General features: G+C 44.0%; 1 protein-coding gene across 1 annotated transcript; it reads left to right on the top strand.

The window, feature by feature from the left end:
* Nucleotides 1-130: 130 nt before the first annotated feature.
* LOC132872153 (chemerin-like receptor 1) lies at nucleotides 131-18209 on the top strand. Its single transcript, XM_060906768.1, has 2 exons — nucleotides 131-307; nucleotides 16488-18209. Exon 2 carries the CDS (start codon nucleotides 16502-16504, stop codon nucleotides 17531-17533), a length of 1032 nt encoding a protein of 343 aa, XP_060762751.1. The 5' UTR covers nucleotides 131-307; nucleotides 16488-16501; the 3' UTR covers nucleotides 17534-18209.
* Nucleotides 18210-23662: the final 5453 nt, after the last annotated feature.

Below are 23662 nucleotides of genomic sequence, written 5' to 3'. Positions count from 1 at the left end.
ATTTAATAAAAAATAAAAAAAGCACCCCCCCCCCAAAAAAAAAAAACAAAAAAAAAAAACAAAACAGCTTCCTATCTGACCCCAGCAGTACAGCTACACTGGCATGTTGCTCAAATGAGGCCGGGGAGCATAAAATGTGTGATTATCATCTCAGGTTTAAATTCTTAGAACTGCATCCACCCTCAAAGGAGAACCAAACAAAAGAAATCGTCCAAGACGTTTGACTCACACCAGAAAGAGGAAACCACTTAACTTAGACCTGAAAACGATAGAGCAGGAACACTGAACGGAAGGCGGCATTTGAAAGGTGAGTTATTGCTCACGATAAAATAAATGCAATATATGAGCAAAAGCCTGAGTGTCATGGTAGATGGTGTTACTGAGAAGTTAGAAGAAATGCTGGATGCGATCAGGACGTTCATTATTTCAGTAGCTGCTGCTTTGCCATTTTTCACTCTCTCGACACAGCTGAAATAATTTCCTTGTGAAATTTATGTGCATCTGGCGAGAATCCAAAACAACCTAATGAAAGAAAGCATTGCGTATGCATTCAGGCATTTTAATATATTTCATAAAAAAGAAAGAAAGAAAGAGAAAGAAAAACAGACTAAACCAAGTGTTCTCAAACTTTTTGCAGCCAGCCCTTTAACTGTAAAACCATGTCCACGAATTTATTTCATGCACGTTATTTAAATTTTGTTTTTAATAAAATTTTAACCCAGATTAAATCCAAATGATCAGTCAAACAGCTTATCTATGAAACCTTAACTATATGTATATATTAGGGTGCATCAGTTGCCCCCTAAAAATGAAAAGTTCCTCTGATCATGATGCATTTTTGTTTATGTTCCTTTTGGTAAGAAAACACATTGGGTGAAATATTTTGACAAAGGGCGGCATGGTGGTGTAGTGGTTAGTGCTGTCGCCTCACAGCAAGAAGGTCCGGGTTCGAGCCCCGTGGCTGGCGAGAGCCTTTCTGTGTGGAGTTTGCATGTTCTCTGTGTGGGTTTCCTCCAGGTGCTCCGGTTTCCCCCACAGTCCAAAGACATGCAGGTTAGGTTAACTGGTGACTCTAAATTGACCGTGAGTGTGAATGGGTGTCTATGTGTCAGCCCTGTGATGACTTGACGACTTGTGCAGGGTATACCCTGCCTTTCGCCCGTAGTCAGCTGGGATAGGCTCCAGCTTGCCTGCGACCCTGTAGAACAGGATAAAGCGGCTAGAGATAATGAGATGAGATGAGATTTTGACAAAATTCAAAAGTTTAATGGTGGCACCAGGAGCTCAAAGTTATGGAAAAAGCTGCTATTTTATGACTTTTATGACAAAATTTCGATCACTTTTCATGAAACATTATGGCACCTTATAGAGTATACCAAATATCTTAGATACACATTTTTAGTACATATTCTAAATATATTATCAAGCACAGTTTGAGTTTTAGCTGTTCATTGAATCATTGTTCAACTACTTTTAAACAATACAAATGTATTATGAATCACATTAATGCTTCTCAATCCCTTGCAAAGGTTCTTAACATGATCTCTGGGTCACAAGAAATCAATAATTGGAGTCCAACATTGTGATTCAAACCTCAGGCAAAAACATAAGTGTTTTTTGGCAAAAAATGAACCTCATGGTGCCACCATTAGACTTTTGAATATGGTCAAAATTTAACAGGATGTCTTTATTGGTGAAAAGCAGCACCCAAACAAAAATGCATCAGATTTTATAAAAGTGAAGGCAACTGATGCACCCTAGTATATATGCCTGCTTTCCTCTTAGCTACTTTGAGACTATATATATATATATATATATATATATATATATATATATATATATATATATATATATATAAATAAATAAATAAAAGTGTACATACACCTTTGCCAAATACATTTCAGTTCAGTTTTTCCACAATTCCTGACATTTAATCTGAGAAAACATTCTTTGCCTTAGGTCACTTAGGATCAGTACTTTATTTTAGGAATGTGAAATGCCAGAATAATAATAGAGAGAATTTTTTTCAGCTTTTATTTCTTTCAACACATTCCTGATGGATTAGAAGTTTACATACACTTTGTTTGTATTTTAGTAGCATTGCCTTTATATTCTTTAACCTGGGTCAAATGTTTTGGGTAGCCTTCTCCAAGCTTCGCACTGTAGCAGTCCATGTAGGTGGGTGGAGCACAGAAGGACGGCAGGACAGAACTGATCTCACAAAACCAGGGCTTTGAACCGGAATTTTTTTCCTATTGGTTCGTTCCGAACAGAAACGGAATTTTAACGTTTCCGGTTTTGGGTTCCACCATTAAATAGACGTTCCCGAACCGGTTAGAACAAAAAAATGTCGTTCCCGGAACGGTTAATTACGTTCCCTGTCAGCTGTTTAACAAATGGCTATAAAATTATGTCTCTGTCTCATCCAGCTTAAACCAAATGTAGGCTAATTCTATTACAACCTTCATTAAATAAGACAAGAAATAATTCAAAACAATTATTTCAAATGTTGGCGATTTGGATTCTCAGTACGTCTTCCCATCTACACAAACAGAAAAAGTGCCAAAAATGAAAGAGAATTCGTTTAGTGCATTACCAAAGGCTAGTCAGGCCCTATAGAGGGCTACCGCATGACGTCACCGCGCCGCGAGATTTTGTTAGGCGCCATATTGGAAGTACACATCTATGCAAGTACATACATACATAACAAACTACAGCTGAAATGTAGCCAGGGCCGGTTCTGCCCTAATCTGGGCCCGGGTGCAACATCGCGCACCCCCCCAAAAAAACCCACCAGTCTAAATCAGGACAACCATCACATAACTATAAACATTTTATATCAACTATTTTAACTAAATGGACTATAATAAATAAGCCTGCAGGCAGCCACGGCGGGCTGCCTCAGAAAAGTAACCATTCAATGACAACTGAAAGCCTGCAGCCACGGCGGGCTGCCTTAAAAAGTAACCATTTGTCCTACCTTAAAACTCGTTTTGCATTTTCTGCCTCCTTTTTTGTATTTTCGACCCTCCGTTTATTTTCTTTCCTTTTCTGAAAACCCGATTTGTGTCCAGACATTTTGTTCTGCTACCAACGAACTAACTCGTCAGGTCTCGTCTCTCGAGCCCGCGATGATTCCCGTGGGAGGGGCAACAACTGATACATTTTTACAAACAACCAATAGGGAGGTTGCATCGTTCAGGCTCTTCTTTGCTCAGACACAAAGTAATTCACCTAGTATTCACTAGTAGTCCACCTTCCCGCTCTCTCCATTCAATCAGCGAACGTCACACAGGAAGTGAACCCCAGCGGGTCATAGAAACTTGCGCAGGAGAAGAATGACTATTTGTAGGCTACAGAAACTTTGAGGAACGAAATAAAAACCGGTATTAACCGGTTACCATTATTTTTAATAAGCGTTTCTGTTCCGGAACATAAAAAATAATAAAGTTTCTGGTTTCGTTTCTGTTCCATGTGAAATAGAAAAAGTTCCCGGTTTTCGTTTTCATTCCTTGAACCGGTTCAAAGCCCTGCACAAAACTCTCTTTTATTTGCACTTTGCAGTCGCAAACACACACTCAGGCACACACATCAGCTGTCTGGTTGTCGAGAGAGCTCCCTCTGCTCTCACTCTCTCTCCTTAAATAGGGCGCGGTCACTGGGAAGACACACAAACACATTAACAACAGGTGTAGTGATTCTGCCACTTAACTTCCCCGACAACGCCCTCTTGTCACAGACCGATGCTAGACCACGCCCCCGCTGCCACATACCCCCACCGCCCGACTTAGGCCGGGCAGCCGTCCGGCCCGCAGCCGACTCCCCCCCCCCCCCCCCCCTTGACGGGAGAGGAAGTCCGCCACGACTATCTGCGCCCCCGGCCTGTGGATCACCTTGAAGTTAAAGGGTTGGAGTGCCAGATACCAACGGGTGATCTGCGCATTGGCATCCTTCATGCGGTGGAGCCACTGGAGGGGCGCGTGGTCCGAACAGAGGGTGAAAGGGCGTCCCAGCAGGTAGTACCGGAGGGCGAGGACCGCCCACTTGATCGCCAGGCACTCCTTCTCGATGGTACTGTAGCGCCCCTCACGCACCGACAGCTTGCGACTAATGTACAAGATGGGGCGATCCTCCCCCTCCACCTGCTGGGACAAAACGGCCCCCAGCCCTCTGTCCAACGCATCGGTCTGCAACATAAAGGGGAGAGAAAAGTCAGGGGAGTGTAAAAGTGGCCCCCCACACAGTGCAGCCTTAACCTTAGAAAAAGCCCGCTGGCATTGCTCCGTCCGGATCTGGTGCCCCCTTTTTAGTCAGATCAGTCAGCGGGCTGGTGACGTCCGAATAATTAGGTATAAACCTACAATAATAGCCAGCCAGCCCCAGGAACTGTCTCACCCCCTTTTTGGTCTTGGGCCTCGGGCAGGCCGCAATCGCTGCAGTCTTGTTAATTTGGGGATGCACCTGCCTGTTGCCCAAGTGGAAGCCCAGATACCGTCCTTCCACCCACCCAATCGCACACTTCTTCGGGTTGGCCGTGAGACCCGCCCACCTCAGCGACCTAAGGATGGCCCTCAGGTGTTGTAGGTGCCGCGGCCAGTCATTACTATGAATAATGATATCATCTAAGTACGCGGCCGCATAGGTGGCGTGGGGGCGGAGGACCCTGTCCATCAGCCGCTGAAATGTAGCGGGCGCCCCAAACAGCCCAAAAGGAAGTGTGACGAATTGGTGTAAGCCGAACGGTGTGGAAAAGGCCGTTTTTTTCACGGGATAATGGAGTCAAGGGGATCTGCCAATAACCTTTTGTTAAATCCAGTGTCGAGTAAAAACGAGCCGTGCCTAACCGATCAAGCAACTCATCAATACAAGGCATTGGGTACGCATCGAATTTAGACACCGCGTTGACTTTTCTGTAGTCCACACAGAACCGGACCGACCCGTCGGCCTTGGGTACCAAGACCACCGGGCTGCTCCAGTTACTGTGGGACTCCTCGACGATGCCCATTTCGAGCATGGCCTCGAGTTCTTCCCGAACCACCTTTTTCTTGTGTTCGGGTAACCTGTAAGGGTGGCTACGCACTACCACCCCCGGGGGCGTCTCAATGTGGTGCTCTATGAGGTTAGTGCGGCCGGGCAGGGGTGAGAACACGTCTGAAAACTCGGTCTGCAACTGGGCAACCTCCGCAAGTTGGGTCAGGGAGAGGTGGTCTCCACAGGGGACCGGAGAGGGACGTGATGCTAATGTTCCTTTTTGAACCTCCGGCCCCAGCTACGCCTTCTCCGGAACCACTGACACCAACGCCACGGGGACCTCCTCGTTCCAGAGTTTGAGTAGGTTGAGGTGGTAAATCTGTAGCGCCCCACCCCTGTCCGTTCGCTTTACCTCATAGTCGACGTCCCCGACTCGCCGTGTGACCTCAAAGGGTCCTTGCCACTTGGCAACTGATTTAGAGCTCGATGTGGGCAACAATACGAGTACTTTCTCTCCCGGTGCAAGCTCTCTAAGGCGCGTACCCTTGTCGTACAGGCGGGTTTGCCATTCTTGGGCCTGCCGCAAATTCTCCTGGGTTAGGTGTGTGAGTGTGTGGAGTTTTGCGCGCAGGTCAATAACGTATTGAATTTCATTTTTGCTTGGTGAAGGTCCCTCCTCCCAATTTTCTTGCAGCACGTCTAAAATGCCACGTGGCTTACGCCCATATAATAATTCAAACGGGGAGAACCCCGTGGAGGCTTGGGGGACCTCTCGCACTGCAAAGAGCAAGGGTTCGAGCCATTTATCCCAGTTACGCGCGTCCTCGCTTACAAATTTTTTAATTATGTTTTTAAGGGTGCGATTAAACCGTTCCACTAAACCGTCCATTTGTGGGTGATACACGCTGGTGCGGATTGGCTTAATACCTAATAACCCATACAGTTCGTTCAGTGTTCGTGACATAAACGAGGTGCCTTGATCAGTCAGAATCTCTTTCGGGATTCCAAGTCGGGAGATGACGCGGAAGAGTGCCTCCGCAATACTGCGTGCTGAGATATTGCGAAGAGGCACTGCTTCCGGGTATCGCGTTGCATAGTCCACCAGAACTAATATAAAGCGGTACCCTCGTGTTGACCGATCTAATGGCCCGACAAGATCCTTCCCAATTCTTTTGAACGGGGTCTCGATTAACGGTAGAGGGCGCAAAGGCGCTTTTGGAATGGCTGCTGGATTTACTAACTGGCATTTGCGGCATGCCGTACACCACCTACAGACATCGCCGCGAATCCCCGGCCAATAGAATCGGGCCATTATTCGGGCTAGTGTTTTATCCTGCCCTAAATGTCCAGCCATGGGATTAAAGTGAGCAGCCTGGAATACCAATTCCCGGCGGCTCTTCGGAATTAAAAGCTGCGTGACTCGCTCTTTAGTTTGAGTGTCCTACATCACTCGGTATAATCTATCCTTCATAATCGCAAAGTAGGGGAAGGACGGGGTGGCGTTCGGCTGGAGCGTTTGGCCATCGATTACTCTCACTTGGTCAAACGCATGCCGCAGAGTCTCGTCTCGCGATTGCTCTAATGGGAAATCCGCAAGGGATTCCCCAATAGAGAGAGGAGGAGCCGGTGGCTCCTCACTCTGGCGCGGAGATGACGTAGACGGCTCTGTGACAGCTGCTCCCGCCAAAGCGACACCGGGACCTCCCCCTGTCAAATGGCAGGACCCACTCTGTACTAAGTGTGTCATTAAACCCCGAAATCCTGGCCAATCAGTCCCTCAAATTAAAGAGTGGGTAAGGCGAGGATTAACCGCCGCCTTCACTATAAATTTTTCCCCTCTGAAAATAATGTGGACCGACACTAAAGGGTAGTTGTGAACATCCCCGTGCACACACAACACCTTCACCAATTGTGCTCCCCCCAAAGCCTCGTCTTGCACCAGGTTTTGGTGGATTGAGGTCTGATTACAGCCAGAATCCACCAACACCTGATATGTATCCCCTTGGATACTCACCGGTATGCGATACGCTCCGGCCCGATCGAGGGCGGCTCCTGGCACGTTGGGGATCCGAACCACCGCGCCCACCTCCATTATCAAGCACTGCTGTTGGAGGTGGCCCGGTTCCCCGCACTGCCAGCAAACCGGCCCGGGCTTCCTCTCTGCACTAGTGCTCTGGGGCTCACTCACCTGAGGGGGGGGAGAGACAGACACAGAAGGGAGACACGGAAGGGCACCGCGGGTACGGTGGGCCAGCTGAGGTGGAGCCGGCTCCCGTCTCCGTGGTGGGGGAATGGGGCGAGGAGAAGACACAGGAGGAGGGGAGAGAGAGAGAGAGAGAGAGAGAGAGGAGAGAAGAGAAGAGGTTGTCTGCTGTCCTGCCGTCGGGACAGCCGCCAGATGATCCTCCGCCAGCTCGATTGCCTGATCCAGCGACGCCGGGCGGTGGCACTGGACCCACTCTGCGGTTCCCGCTGGTAGATGCGCGACGAACTGTTCCAGTACCACCTGGTCGATGAGTCCCTCAGTGTCACAGCTGTCAGTCCTCAACCACTGCCAGCAGGCATCCCGGAGTTGCTGGCCAAACGCGAACGGCCGGCCGACTTCCTCCAAGCGCAGAAACGCTGATGTTGTTGCTCCGGGGTGCGTCCCACCCGCTGGAGGACGGCCTGGCGAAGGTCCGCGTAGGCCAGCCGGCGGTCGGCGGGGAGCTGTAGCGCGGCCAGCTGCGCCTCTCCCGTTAGCAGGGGGAGGAGGCGCGCCATGCGCTGTTCCACCGGCCACCCCGAGGTCTCTGCTACCTGCTCAAAGAGCGTGAAGAATGCCTCGGGGTCATCCTGCGGGCCCATCTTCGTGAGGGTGAGGGGGGAAGGGCCCGCGGTGGTGGAGATGGTGGACCCCGCCGACACGAGGAGGTGCCGGAACGCCCGACGATCTTCCTGTTGCGCCAGCACCAGGGCCTCGAACCGTTGTTCTTGCTCCTTTCGGAGGGCAAGCAGCGCCTGGTGCTGGCTCTGTTGGGCCGTGGCGAGGGCGTGGATCAGGTCGGCGAAGGTGGAGGACTCCATGGGGCTGTTGTCTTCTGTGTTCAGATCCCGGGTTTTGGCACCACTGTAGCAGTCCATGTAGGTGGGTGGAGCACAGAAGGACGGCAGGACAGAACTGATCTCACAAAACTCTCTTTTATTTGCACTTTGCAGTCACAAACACACACTCAGACACACGCACACACATCAGCCGTCTGGTTGTCGAGAGAGCTCCCTCTGCTCTCACTCTCTCTCCTTAAATAGGGCGCGGTCACTGGGAAGACACACAAACACATTAATTAACAACAGGTGTAGTGATTCTGCCACTTAACTTCCCCGACTCCACCCTCCTGTCACAGACCGATGCTAGACCACGCCCCCGCTGCCACACGCACAATAAGTTGTTGGAACTTTGACCCATTCCTCCAGACAGAACTGGTGTAACCGTGCCAGGTTTTTAGGCCTTTGTTTACACATGCTTTTTCAGTTCTGCCCATAAATTTTCAGGTCAGGGCTTTGTAATAGCCATGCCAGTACCTTGACTTTATTCAGGGGCGCAGATAGGATTTTTGAACTGGGGGGGACTGAGCTGTCAGCAAATGATTCCATTTTGTGTGTAATATATATGTGTGTGTGTATATATATATATATATATATATATATATATATATATATATATATATATATATATATATACACACTACCGTTCAAAAGTTTGGGGGCACTTTGAAATGTCCTTATTTTTGAAAGAAAAGCACTGTTCTTTTCAATGAAGATCACTTTAATCAGAAATACACTCTATACATTGCTAATGTGGTAAATGACTATTCTAGCTGCAAATGTCTGGTTTTTGGTGCAATATCTCCATAGGTGTATAGAGGCCCATTTCCAGCAACTCTCACTCCAGTGTTCTAATGGTACAATGTGTTTGCTCATTGCCTCTAGAAGGCTAATGGATGATTAGAAAACCCTTGTACAATCATGTTAGCACAGCTGAAAACAGTTGAGCTCTTTAGAGAAGCTATAAAACTGACCTTCCTTTGAGCAGATTGAGGCCCACTTTACACGGGGATGGTCTGAAACAAAAACGCAAAAGTCCGTTTTTGTTCTCACTTTTTTCCGCGTCTACACGACCGTTTTCAAGGAGGAAATCTGCGTCTATACGGTGACGCATAAATGTGTGGAATTCAGTTGGATGTTGTAATAGAGTGTGCCGAGCGGATAGAGTAGTCAGTCAGAATGATGAGCAAAACAAGGAAAATTCTTGTACAAAAATAGTTTTCTTTTTATTCTTAAGCCGGCAGTTAACACAAACAGGACAAACAAACAAACAAACAAAAAAAAACCACTGATGACAAAACCAAACAAAAAAAAATTCTGGGACAAAATGCCCACGCAAGCTAGGCTACTCTGGCATTACTCACACAGAGCTCAAGTCATGCGTCCTCTCCCTGCCGAGGCCATCTCCCCAATGAACAGTGCAGCGCATATTTAAAAGACTACGGCACAGTATTAACACAATTAAAATCAATCAACACATCTAGACAGATTTTAACAGTTCTAAACATTTTCACTGCATGCATTACACTCCTACAACAATGTGCAGACCTTAAATATTACAACAAACACTTACGTAAGATTTTTAGACCATTTCTCTCCGCTCTAATGAGCTGCTTTCCCGCGCATCGCGGAAGAAACCTGGAAAAGCACTTTCAGACCTGCATTCTGCTTTGGTCCCGCACCCGGAAGACTACAGCAGGTAAATGGCTACAAACATTTCTGGCTGATGTTAGATAAACTCTAGCAGAAAAGGATTCAGATGTTAAACGTGTGCACTTAATGAATCTTTACACGCTATTGTTTATAGTGAAAACTAATAAATGCTTGTGCTGTTTAAACCTGTCGCGTCTTTTACTATGAATACGTGTACCAAACATTTCAGGTTTACATATCTAAAAGTTGTAACAAATGTACCCGTAACAAAACATACTTGTAAAGCCCCCATTACCAAACCCACAACACAGATTGTATTTGGAATGTCTTTGCAACTGTGGTTTAGTCCATTGCACTTGAACATTGAAACATGACCAGCGGGAGGAACCGCTGTTTAGTGACGGACGCATTGCGCTCTGTCACAGATGTGCATGCCAGGCGGTGCTGTGAAAGACCTCCGCTATGTCTGCACGCATGCGCAACATCTTCCGTCTTGTCTGATCTGCACATCTGCGCCGCGAAAACTTTGACTACTCTGGCTATGGTAAGTAAGAAAGTAAGTAAAAAAGTAAGAGCATGCTATACCCGCCTCTGTTCATTAACGGTATATGTGCAGATTCGGTATAGATGTTCGAAGGACTCCTGGACGTTTATTAAAGCTGCCAGAGCAGCTTGAAGGTCCGTTGGATCGATGTAATCAGACATGCTCTTACTTTTTTACTTACTTTCTTACTTCCCGGGCTGGCATGTACAGTATATGACATATGGATGACGTAAACGCGTACCCGACGTGAGCAGATCCGAGCAGAGTTTCGCGTATTGGGTAGTTTAGACGGATATGCAACAGGGGCCGTTTTTAACTTATCCACTTTGGAAGGCGTTTTCAATTTTATCCGTTTTTCAGCCTCGGAAACGCCGTCCCCGTGTAGACGAAAGGCACTTCCGATAAAATATTTAGTCGTTTTTACCCGACAGCATCCTCGTGTAAACGGGCCCTGAGTTTCTGGAGCATCACATTTGTGGGGTCGATTAAATGCTCAAAATGGCCAGAAAAATGTCTTGACTCTCTATTTTCTATTCATTTTACAACTTATGGTGGTAAATAAAAGTGTGACTTTTCATGGAAAACACAAAATTGTCTGGGTGACCCCAAACTTTTGAACGGTAGTGTGTATACATGTTATTTCACCTCCCTCACTGCCATCACCAGGAACTACCTGCAGGCCAGGACAATGATAACATTTTAACATAGCCTATGGAAATCCAAAGTTTACACATTATCATCACGCACAGAAATTGCAAAACTGCAAAAGTAGTTTTAAAACCGCTAAGTTCCAACTGTTAAACATAGCGAGAGGCTGGGCTACGTGTGTGTGTGTAAAGTGTAAACCAGTGCATCCTGACTTTCTAACTATGCCTGTGTGTTGCGTGAGCGGCAGTCAGTCAACAACTCTTCGCAAAGTTTCCTTATGAAACAATATGCTCGCTGAAATTATGGCAGGGAACGCCAGATTAAACATTAAAACTGCCTTCTGAGCACTGTATCTACAGGCAACCACCGAAAGAAGGAGGCTATCAGAAAGGCATCTCTACTACGTACGATTTTACTTTCACTACGACATTACTTTGAACAGACTATCAAAAAATTGCAAGGTGATATGATAAAGTAAGGCACAGTTTACTTACAGTCGTTTTTTTTTTTTTAAATGATGCAATCGTTTTCTGCCTTTTGGCACCCTTCATCATGCCGTGTTGGGGTCCTGAACTAGGAGGCGCTGTCCCCGATATGCCTGTCAAACTTGTTGTGAATAACCATAGCAACCAAGCTCGAGCTCGCAACCTGTGCAGTCTGCGCAGTTGCAACTATGTATACACTGCTGTGCACCTCAATAAACCGAATGATAATTAGTCTTTTGATTTTTCCGTGAGGTTTGCCTTATGCAAAGAAAGACAGCATAGATGTTTTTTCCTCCCTATAAGTGGGGGGGACCGAACGAGGTGAATTTAAATCTGGGTGGGACGAATCCCCCCCGTCCCCCCCTCTATCTGTGCCCGTGACTTTATTGTCCTTAAACCATTTTGCCACAACATTGCAGGTATGCTCAGGGTTACTATCCATTTGGAAGACTCGTTTGTGACCTGGCTGATATCTTGAGATGTTTCTTCAATATATCCACATAATTTTCCTTCTTCCTGATACCATCTATTTTGTGAAGTTCATCAGTCCTTCCTGCAGCAAAACACACCCCAGGACATAATGCTACCACCATGCTTTACAGTTGGGATGATCTTCAGCTTACAAGCCTCACCTGTTTTCCTCCAAACATAATGGTCATCATGGCCAAACAGTTCAATCAGACCAGAGGTCATTTCTTCAAAAAGTACAGTCCCAAATCAGTTGGTTGAAATTGAAATTAAATTGGAAAACAATGATTTGTAAATAATCTTTGACTTGTATTGCACTCAAAACAATACAACAGCCCAAGATTTGATGTTTTACCTCATTAATTTAACTTTTTAAAATAACTACTCATTTCAATGTTGATTCTTGCAACACATTTAAAAAAAAATGTTGGGATGGTAAAACATTTACCACTTTATAATGTTGCCATTCCTTTATACAGCACTTAAAAGATGTTTAGGGACTGAAGACACTAAATGAAGCATTTGAGGTGTTATTTTTGTCCCATCCTTCCTGCAAACAGGTCTTAAGGTGTGTAACAGTACAGGGTCGTCATGGTCATATTTTTCATTTTAAAATTCATTACATTCTCTATTGGGAGCAGAGGGGACATGCCCTCTTCTTCCACAGCCATGCCTTTGTAATACCGTATGTGCAGAATGTGGTTTTGTGTTGTCTTGTCAAAATGTCCCTGGAAAAGATGTCATCTTGAAGGCAGCATATGTTGCTCCAAAATCTCAGTGTACTTTTCTGCATTAATGCTGCCATCACAGAAGTGCCAAGGCACAGTCACAACCCCATACCATGACAGACCCTGGCTTTTGGACTTGTCCCTGGTAAGAGTCTGGATGGTCCTTTTTGTCTTTGGTCCGGAACACGCGGCATCTGCTTCTTACAAAAAAGACTTGGAATACTGATTTGTTGCTGTAACTCTGTATTGTAGTGCTTCACAAAGGTTTGCCAAAGTAACCCTGAGCCCATGTGGTTATATCAGCTCTAGATGAATGATGGTTCTTGATACAGTGCCATCCAAGGGATCAGAAATCACAGGTGATCAGATTAGGCTTGGGCCCTTGCCCTTTACGCTCCAAAATTCCTCCAGATTCCTTGGATTATTTCATGGTATGTACTGTAGATGGTGAAATATCCAAATCATTGCTTTTAAACATTTTAATAATTTTGTCACACATATGTTGACAAACTAGAGATCCTTGGCCTATCTTTGCTCCTCAAAGACTAGGCCTTTCCTGGATACTGATTTTGTGCCAAATCATAATTACAATCACCTATTGACATCACCATTATTTCATCACCATTACATCATTGTTTAATTGTTTTACCTCATTATTAGCCCTAAATTGCCCCAGTCCCAACTTCTTTGGAATGTGTTGCAGGCCTGAAATACAGGAATGGATGGATATTAACAAATGAAATTAGGTTAACCAGACAAATATGAAATATATTGGGTTCCTACTGTCTGCAATGAAATACAAGTCAAAGTAAATTTAGAAATCACAACTTTCTTTTTTTTATTTGCATTTTTCATACCGTCACACTTTTTCCGATTTGAGGTTGTCAGGTTTTTGTCTCCATGTGCATTTGCAAACTGCAGTCTAACTTTTTTTATAGTGATTTTGTTGTAGTGGCTTCTTCCTTGCTGAGCAGCCTTTCAGGTTATGTCGATAGAGGACTCGTTTTACTGTGGATATAGTTGTAGATACTTGCCTACCTTTTCCCTCCAGCATCTTCACAAGGTTCTTTGCTGTTGTTCTGTGATTGAGTTATACTTTTTGCACCAAAGTACATTCATCTCTAGGAGACTGAGTGGTATGACAGCTGGTGGTCCCATGGTGTTTATACTTGCATACTATTAGTTGTACAGATGAACGTCGTACCTTCAAGGTGTTTGGAAATTGCTCCCAAGGATGAACCAGGCTTGTGGAGGTCCATAATTTTTTTTTCTGAGGTCTTGGCTGATTTCTTTTGATTTTACCATGATGTTAAGCAAAGAGGGACTGAAAGAGGGTCAGAAGTTTGCTGATGACACAGCCATCGTTGGGTGGATCAGTGACGACAGAGAGGATGAGTATAGGAGCCTGGTGAGGGACTTTGCTGTGTGGTGCAACAGGAACCATCTGCAGCTCAACACCTCGAAGACCAAGGAGCTGGTCATTGACTTTGGGAGGTCCAGACCAAGATCACAACCAGTTCTGATTGAGGGAGTCGAGGTGGAGGCTGTGGATTCCTACAAGTACCTCGGGCTGTGGCTGGATAGCAAGCTGGACTGGACTTGCAACACCAATCACTTATACAGGAAGGGACAGAGCAGGCTATACTTCCTTAGGAGGCTGCGGTCCTTTAACATCTGCAGGAAACTCCTGTGGATGTTCTATCAGTCTGTGGTCACCAGTGTCCTGTTTTACACCGTGGTGTGCTGGAGGGGCAGCACATCCAAGAAGGACACATCCAGGCTGGACAAACTGATCAGGCGGGCCGGTTCTGTGGTCGGCATGAAGCTCGACTCTCTGGTGACAGTGGCAGAGAAGAGGTCTATGGACAAACTATTGAACATCATGGACGATGCCAGTCACCCTCTGCACACTGTCATCAGCAACCCGAGGAGCCTGTTCAGTGACAGAATGCTCCTTCCCAAGTGCAGGACGAACAGACTCAAAAACTCCTTCATCCCTCACGCCATCAGACTATACAACTCCTCTCTGGGGGGGAGGAGGGGTAACAGGAGGACAGAGGACGGGAAGGAGCAGTAGCCTAGCCTAACAATAAGCAATACCGGACAATGTGCAATATAATATGCAATATAAAGTGCAATATCTTTCCTGCTCCCCCCACACACACACACACACTTACCCTAACCCCACTTCTCCCCCCTTTCCCCCTCCCCCTTCCTCTCTTCCCCATATCTTATTCTTTTATATTTGTATATGTAAATACTTAATTTATTTTAATTTATATAAAAGTTTTCTCTATTTATTTTCTCTGTTTATCTGTAATGATGCTTCTGGAATCTTAATTTCCCTGAGGGAACCCTCCCAAAGGGATCAATAAAGTTTAATCTAATCTAATCTAATCTAATCTAATCTAATCTAATCTAATCTAATCTAATCTATCATGCACACAGTCAATGTCCTAGGCTGTGGCATTCAAACAATGATTGGTATTAATGGGCCCAAAGTGTGCCAAGAATAAATTCCCCACACCATTCCACCACCTCCACCAGCTTAGACTGTTGATACAAGGCAGGTTGGGTCCATGAATTCATGCTGTTGGTGCTTAATTCTGACCCTATCATCTGTGCACCTCAGCAAAAATTGTGATTCATGAGACGAAGCTATGTTTTTCCATTCTTCAACTGTCCAGTTTTGGTGACCTTGTGCCGACTGCAGCCTCAGCTCTCTGTTCTTGGCTGACAGACATGAAACCTGATGTGATCTTCTGTTGTTGTAGCCTATCCACCTTAAGTTTGATATGTTGTGTGTTCTGAGATGCTTTTCTGCTCACCACAGTTATGCAGAGTGGTTATCTGAATTACTGTAGCCTTACTGCCAGCTCAGAGCAGTCTGAATATTCTTCATTGACCTCTCTCATCAACCAGCTGTTTCTGTCCGTAGAGCTGCTGCTCACTGGATCATTTTGCATTATTGCACCATTCTGAGTAAACTCTAGAGAATCCATCCATCCATCCATCCATCCATCCATCCATCCATCCATCCATCCATCCATCCATCCATTTTCTTCTGCTTATCTGAAGTCGGGTTATGGTGGCAGCAGGCTAAGCAGGGTATTCCAGGTGTTCTTCTCCCCAGAAACACTTTCCAGTTCCTCCTGGGGGATCCCAAGGCACTCCTAGGCCAGATGAGATATATAATCTCTCCAGCATGTTCTGGGTCTACCCCGAGGTCTCCTCCCAGTTGGATGTGCCCAGAAAAGATCCAAAGGAAAGTGCCCAGGAGGCATCCTAATCAGATGTCCAAACCACCTCAGCTGACTCCTTTTGACATGAAGGAGCAGTGGTTCCACTCTGAGATCCCTCTGGATGTCTGAGCTCCTCACCCTATCTCTAAAGGTGAGCCCAGTCACCCTACAGAGAAAGCTCATTTCAGCCACTTCTATCCATAATCTCATCCTTTTGGTCACTCCCCAAAGCTCATGACCATAGGTGAGGGTTGGAACGTAGATTGTCTGGTAAATCAAAAGCTTTCCTTTACGGCTCAGTTCCCTCTTCACCGCGACTCTAGAGAATGTTATCCATAAAAATCCCAGGAGATCAGCAGTTATAGAAATATTCAAACCAGCTTGTCTGACATCGACAATCATCATACCATGGTCAAAATCACTGAGATCACATTTTTCCCCCCATTCTGATGGTTGATGTGAACATTACCTGAAGCTGCTTGACTGTTTCTGTCTGATTTATGTATTGCACATCTGCCATACAATTGGTTAATTCAATAATTGCATGAATGAGTAGGTGTTACAGGTGTTCCTAATAAAGTGCTCAGTGAGTGTACATCTTGCTGTTTTTGCTAACAAAACTGTAGTTTCTCTTCAGCTGTTCTATTTCTGTTTCATTTTTCAGATCCAAACAGCATCATGGCCTTCGATTCTGCTAAAGCTGAAGCAAGTAACTCCACTGACGATGATTATAATTATTATTATTATAATTATACATTGGCTCCACCAGAGGCTCCAACACTTTGCACAGATGTGCCGTGTGTTTTACTGGCAATAGTCAATGTGATTATTATGTTTCTTGGTATCACTGGAAATGGTTTGGTGATCTGGATCGCAGGGTTTAAGATTAAGAAAACGGTCAACACCATCTGGTACCTCAGCCTTGCTGTGTCCGACTTCCTCTTCTGTGCCTTCCTGCCTCTAACTGTGGTCTATTATGTTAAAAGAAGTTGGGTCTTTGGGCGCTTCATGTGCAAGTTGGCATCCTTTGTCGTGTTACTCAACATGTTAAGCAGCATCTTCCTCCTCCTCCTCATTAGCGTGGATCGCTGTGTTGTGGTGATGTTTCCTGTTTGGGCACAAAACAAGCGCAACAAACGCAGGGCCTTGGTGATGGTTCTACTGGCCTGGATTTTCTCAGTATTGCTTAGCTTGCCAGTGGCCATTTTCCGAGAGACAGCGGGAGGCAACTCAAAACAAATCTGTTACAACAACTATGCGCATGACGAACAACATATTACTGTAGTGGTATGCCATTTCATTTTTGGATTTGTGATCCCCTTACTGATCATCATCATTTGTTATGTTGTCATCATCCGAAAGCTGAAAAATAACCAAATGGCAAGCTCCAATAAGCCATTTAAGGTCATGACAGCACTGATAGTTGCTTTCTTCATTTCCTGGATGCCTTATCACTTTTTTAAGTTATGGGAACTAAATCGAAAAGATAGCATTGTCTTTGATGGACAAAAATTTGCAAGCACTCTTGCCAGCGCCAACAGCTTTATGAACCCGTTGCTTTATGCTTTCATGGGAAAAGACTTTAAGAAGAAATGTTATGCACTTCTGTCTAAGATTGAGAACGCATTCGAAGAGGAAGCCAAGAGCACACTCCGAGGGACGTCTGTTACGAACACAGGAGATAGCAAACATACAAATACTTCTGTTTAAAGGCCTTGTACAGATCCTGTATTAACAACAAGAGGAATTCATATCAGCTTCTGTCATCAAACCAATGGATGAAGTTCATAACAGCAAACTAAAGAAATACAAATAAACAGCGCTCTGTATAATATTGAATAATCATCTCAATGTATGATAATCCTTGCTTTAAGAGAATGTATGTGGAAAGAAACATTTACACAGAAGTATTTATGAAAAGTATTCAGGTACTGAGTTTGAATTCTATATTCAACTGTTCATAGCTATTATAAGTGATTACAGGAACTAGTTTCACAGATTAGTTGTATTAATTTTAAATAGAAATGTATGTGAAATGTATGTTTTGTTGTTCTTTAAAAATAAAAAGAACTGTCAGCAAATTGCTCTGCTACAGGAATAATAAAACACTTCTGCACATGCTATTATAGGAAAATAATCAACTTAGGGTGGGAACAGTAACTTTGCTAACCACTGGGCCAGCTCATCAGTGATTATTTTTCAATAACAGTATGGCCCCAAGAAATTAATTCCTTACATACTAGCAGTATTATAAAGTTTAGGTGTTACTGGTTTGTATCTTTAAAAAAAAGTGCTAATGAAATGATCACAATCTGAAAATATATGCAAGAGCATTTATTGTCACCTTCTACATCACTCTTTATACTTATTCACAGATTGTTTTTAAGTTGCCTTTTATTTGATATTCACCTTATATTGTTCCAATATTTGCGTTAATGCCTAATAAATGTGATTTTGCTTTCTTTCTCTCCTTTGAATATTAATTAATACTATAACTATTTTTTTGTGATCAACTTTTTTATTGTTTTTTCTTGGGGGGGGGGGGGGCAGACGGTTACACAGTACATTCATTAAAAAGAAACCTTCTGGTACACATGGATAGATGCATACAGTCCATATAGTCCTTTCAGTCCATATACCAGGGTATGGCCCACAAGGGCATTACAAGGAAAGAGAAAAACAGATAAGTAAAAACATAAGAAGAAAAAAGCACTCAGCCAAAAACAAAACACAATAATGGTAGTAATACAAATTAAAATTATGTAGACATACTGTAGGTACACTCACTGAAGAGGGGATTTACTTAAATCTTGAATTCTACCTAGGAATGATTGCCATTTCTGTAAAGTGGAAGGCATGGCCTTGTTTAGTCTAGCTGTGTGATATTCTAAATTAACGATATTGTCCAAATAGTTAATCCAAAGTTTACGAGGTGGAACCTGGGGGTTAAACCATAATTGCAAAATTACTTTTTTGGTGGCTGTAAAGCTTGTCATCAACATTCTCTGTTGGATAAGGGCATAGTCTAGATCAGTGATGTCATTCAGAAGACAAATGTGTGGTGTTTTTGGGATATTGATGCCCAGCAGTTTTGAAAGGTCCTTTATTACACTAGACCACAGATCTGCAATTATGGGACACTCCCAGAACATATGTAAAAACATGCCAGGTAGAGCATTACAAATGTTACAGATAGGGCTTGGGGCACGGTTCATCTGAAACTTCCTGTAAGGGGTTGCATACGCTCTATGGATAGTTTTGTAATGAATTAGCTGGTGAGCTAGATTCTTTGAACTTTGAGAGAGATTGAGCCATATTTCATCCCAATCCAGTTCTTGATTGTATGTGGAGAGTTCTCTGTCCCATATTTTCTGTATGGCTAGTTCACCAGCAGACTTCACACATCACATCACATTATCTCTAGCCGCTTTATCCTTCTACAGGGTCGCAGGCAAGCTGGAGCCTATCCCAGCTGACTACGGGCGAAAGGCGGGGTACACCCTGGACAAGTCGCCAGGTCATCACAGGGCTGACACATAGACACAGACAACCATTCACACTCACATTCACACCTACGGTCAATTTAGAGTCACCAGTTAACCTAACCTGCATGTCTTTGGACTGTGGGGGAAACCGGAGCACCCGGAGGAAACCCACGCGGACACGGGGAGAACATGCAAACTCCGCACAGAAAGGCCCTCGCCGGCCCCGGGGCTCGAACCCAGGACCTTCTTGCTGTGAGGCGACAGCGCTAACCACTACACCACCGTGCCGCCCACCAGCAGACTTGTGTAGTAAATTGTTGTAAACCAGAGAGACTCTGCCTCTTAAGTTATCAGAGGGTTGAACGCATTTTAACAGTGGATGAATTATAGGTGGACGGTCCCATGGCACGCCATATGCTCGGAGAGCAGACCGTAGCTGGAGGTAGACAAAGTATGATGAAGCAGGTAGATTAAATGTGATTTTAAGATTCTGAAATGAACGCAGGCCATCCGTGTCAAACATGTCATTTACAACATTTATGCCCTGTGAAGACCAGTGTGAGTTGTGGAATGACTTGCCACCAATCAGAAATCGGCTGTTATGCCAGAGAGGAGTTAACGCACCTGTATGGAGCTGGACACCCATGCATTTCTCTGCCTCTTTCCAAACTTTTAAGGAGTGTGCAATTATACAACCAAGTTTAAGATTGGGTTTAGATCTTCCAAGTCCAGCGAAAAGCAAATCTTGTAACCTATGGGGCTTAACCATGGCATCCTCTATAGATCTCCAGGGGACTTTTGAGCTGGGGTCCATCCAGATATGTAGCGCTCTTATCTGAAAGGCCCAATGATAAAACTGGAAATTCGGTAAGGCAAGACCCCCCAATAACTTGGGTCGCTGTAATGTTGTCAGCCTTATTCTGGGGCGCTTACCATTCCAAATGAATTGAGAGATTGATGAGTGGATATCTTTGTAGTAGTTGGGAGGGGGAGCTAAGGGAATCATAAAAAACAAAAAGTTGATTCGAGGTAGAAGATTCATTTTTACTATATTTACTCTTCCTTGCAAAGATAGTGGCAGCAGCCTATTCCATCTTTTAATATCTATTTGAATATTTTGTAGAACCTTGACAAAGTTTTCTTTCACAATTTGCGGGATTGTTGGAGAAATGTGAACACCTAAGTAAGTGAATGAGTCCTTAGTGGGAATGCACAGGGGGTTTTTACTCTTCCCTATGTTATTAAGTGGCATCAAGATGGATTTATCCCAGTTTATCTTGTACCCTGAAAGCTGACCAAATTGCTCAAAGAGCTTCAATATTCGAGGGACTGATGATTCTATTTCTGCTAAGAACAAAAGTATGTCATCAGCAAAAAGTGATATATGGTGATCCACGCCATAGTGTGTGACAGGTTTAACATCCCTACTTTGCCTAATCATTTGCGCCAAGGGTTCCAAACGAAGACAAAACAAAATAGGAGAGAGAGATGGCACCCTTGACGTGTGTCTCTCTCCAGCTGAAAAGGTGATGAAATTTTAGAGCCTGTTAACACACATGCTGTCGGCGAATTATACAAGACCTTTATCATACTCATAAATTTTGGTCCAAAACCAAACTTTTCCAAAACAGCCCACATATATGACAATTCTAGCCTGTCATATGCTTTCATCGCGTCCAGTGAGAAGACAGCCATAGACTCAGGGTAGGTGTCGGCAGAGTTTATAACGTGTAAAAGCCTACGTATATTGTCTGATGCTGTGCGCCCTTTGAGGAATCCTGGCTGATCATGATTTATCAATTTACTCGCATATGCATCCAATCTGTTCACAAGCACCTTAGCAAAAACTTTCACATCACAACAAATCAAAGAGATGGGCCTAAAATTACCACAATCCAGTGGATCTTTTCCTTTCTTTAGTAGTAGGGAGATAAGAGCCCTATTTTGATCTCTATGGAGAGAACCAGTTTCCAGTGCGTAGTTATTGGAATCTAAATAGAGAGGGCCAACTATGTCCCACACAAACAAAAGTAGCTCAGGTGGTATATCATCTATTCCTGGTGACTTCCCCCTGTTAAGAGATCTAAGAGCAGTAGTAACCTCATCTAGAGTAAGGGGAGACTCTAGTAGTTCAGCTTCCGCCTCAGAAAGCTTAGGTAGCTCAAGCCCATCCAGGAAGGATTTGCTATTTGTGTGGTCCCATTTGACTTCTGAGGCATATAGATCTAAATAAAATTTTCTAAAAACTTCATTGATAGATGCAGGATCAGTAAGGATACTACTATAACTATTTTTAACAAATTGTTTTAATTTGATTATCTTATGTATTAGTTTGCAATGTTCAGGTCAGTACTTATGTATCATTTAAAGTTTTATAAATAAAGTTTCAGTTTTCACACACCTTTCAGCTTCCTGTTAAAATAACCTGGTCACTCAAAGGGCACTTGATACCTCCGTCAAGCCACATATTGCAATATCCAGATGTTTAGTAATCTGGGACGTGGATCAACATCAAAATCAAATCACTTGAAACTAGGATAATACTAAAGCTGTACACCAAATTTCATCAAAATTCATTCACTACTTTTTGAGTTACAACCACAATTCCAAAAAAGTTGGGACACATATCATCATTAAAAGATTCAGAGAATCGGGAGAAATCTCTGTATACAAGAGACAAGGCTGGAAACTGACATTGGATGCCTGTGATCTTCAGGCCCTCAGGTGACACTGCATTAAAAGCAGACACGTGTCTGTAATGGAAATCACTGTATGGGCTCAGGAACACTTCAGAAAACCATCGTCTGTGAAAACAGTTCATTACTGCATCCACAAATGCAAGTTAAAACCAGATATAAATAATATCCAGAAACACTGCCACCTTCTCTGGACCTGAGCTCTTTTATGATGGACTGAGGCGAAGTGGAAAATTGTCCCGAGGTCTGATGAATCAAAAGTAAAAATTCTTTTTAGAAATCATAGACACTACATCCTCCAGGCTAAAGAGGAGAGGGACCATCCGGCTTGTTATCAGTGCACAGTTCAAAAACCAGCATCTGTGATGGTATGAGGGTGCATTAGTGCACATGACATGGGTAGCTTGTACATCTGGGAACGCATCATTAATGCTGAATGATAGCAGAGCTCTTGTGCGGGCCAAAGGCCCGTGCAAGCGGAGTCCCATAGGCATAGAGTGGGGATACATAAAGAAACTCATCGAGTTGTTTTCTGATGGTTTCAGTCCTGCGCATGTGTGCCTGCTGCCACAGGAAACCCAACAACTAGCGAAGTGAGTAGTGAAGTGTGAAGTAGAGTAGTAGTCAGGACAGTATAGTAGTGAGTAACTTGTCACCGTTGTCGCCTGACGTCGCCGTGTGTCATGTACTCGCGTGACTGACATCACAGGCAAACCAATCATGGCGGGAAAATCTCCATGCACGACACACATGTCATGCCTGAATTTTTATTTTTAATTTTTTTGGCGATTCTCGATATAAAACAAAAGAGATATAAGAAAATTCTACAACCCAGAAACAGATGGGAGCTCCGCTTTTAGGCAGCGCCTAAATCTATATATTATATACATGTTTCAGAGAAATATGCTGCCATCCAGACAAAATCTTTTTCAGGGAAGGCCTTCCTTCTTTCAGCAAGACAAACTGCTTTCTGCACATATTAAAGCTGCATGGATCCATTAGTAAAAGAGTCTGGGTGCTAAACTGGCCTGCCTGCAGTCCAGACCTGTCTCCCATTTAAAACATTTGGTGCATTATGAAGTGCAAAATACAACAAAGGAGACCCCCAAACTGTTGAGCAACTGAAATTGTCTATCAGGCAAGAATGGGACAACATTTCTCTTTCAAAACTGCAGTAATTGGTCTCCTCAGTTCCCAAATGTTTACAGTATTGTTAAAAGTAGAGGTGATGCAACAGTGGTAAACATGCCCCTGGCCCAGGGGCGTCAGAAGCATTTTTAATGTGTGGGGGGTACACACTGGTGGGGGGTCTGAGAGTCCTCTCCCAGAAAATTTTTAATTAATTAGATGCCATTTCCTGCATTCTGGTGTATTTTTAACAGGTTGTTAAACACCTCATTTTACCTACAAAAATCAATTAATTCAATGACTATGTTAGAGACTCAACAATAAGTCCTCATTCAACTAGTCCATATACCGTATTCATCAGTCTGTTTTTAAACCCACTGCCATGCCTAAAATAATGAGATGAATGTAACACAATTTATCACCAATAATGGCTTTATGGGTGCATTTTACTTTTTATTTTGTGTTTCCTTTTTTATTTAGTTTTAGATGTAACACAACATGCCACTGTGCCAAGCAATACTGGCACTCAA

Source organism: Neoarius graeffei, chromosome 24, assembly GCF_027579695.1.
Source record: "Neoarius graeffei isolate fNeoGra1 chromosome 24, fNeoGra1.pri, whole genome shotgun sequence".
NCBI classification, from domain to species: domain Eukaryota; kingdom Metazoa; phylum Chordata; class Actinopteri; order Siluriformes; family Ariidae; genus Neoarius; species Neoarius graeffei.
The sequence above is the reverse complement of the archived record's forward strand: the minus strand, read 5'-3'. Positions and strand labels throughout refer to the sequence as shown.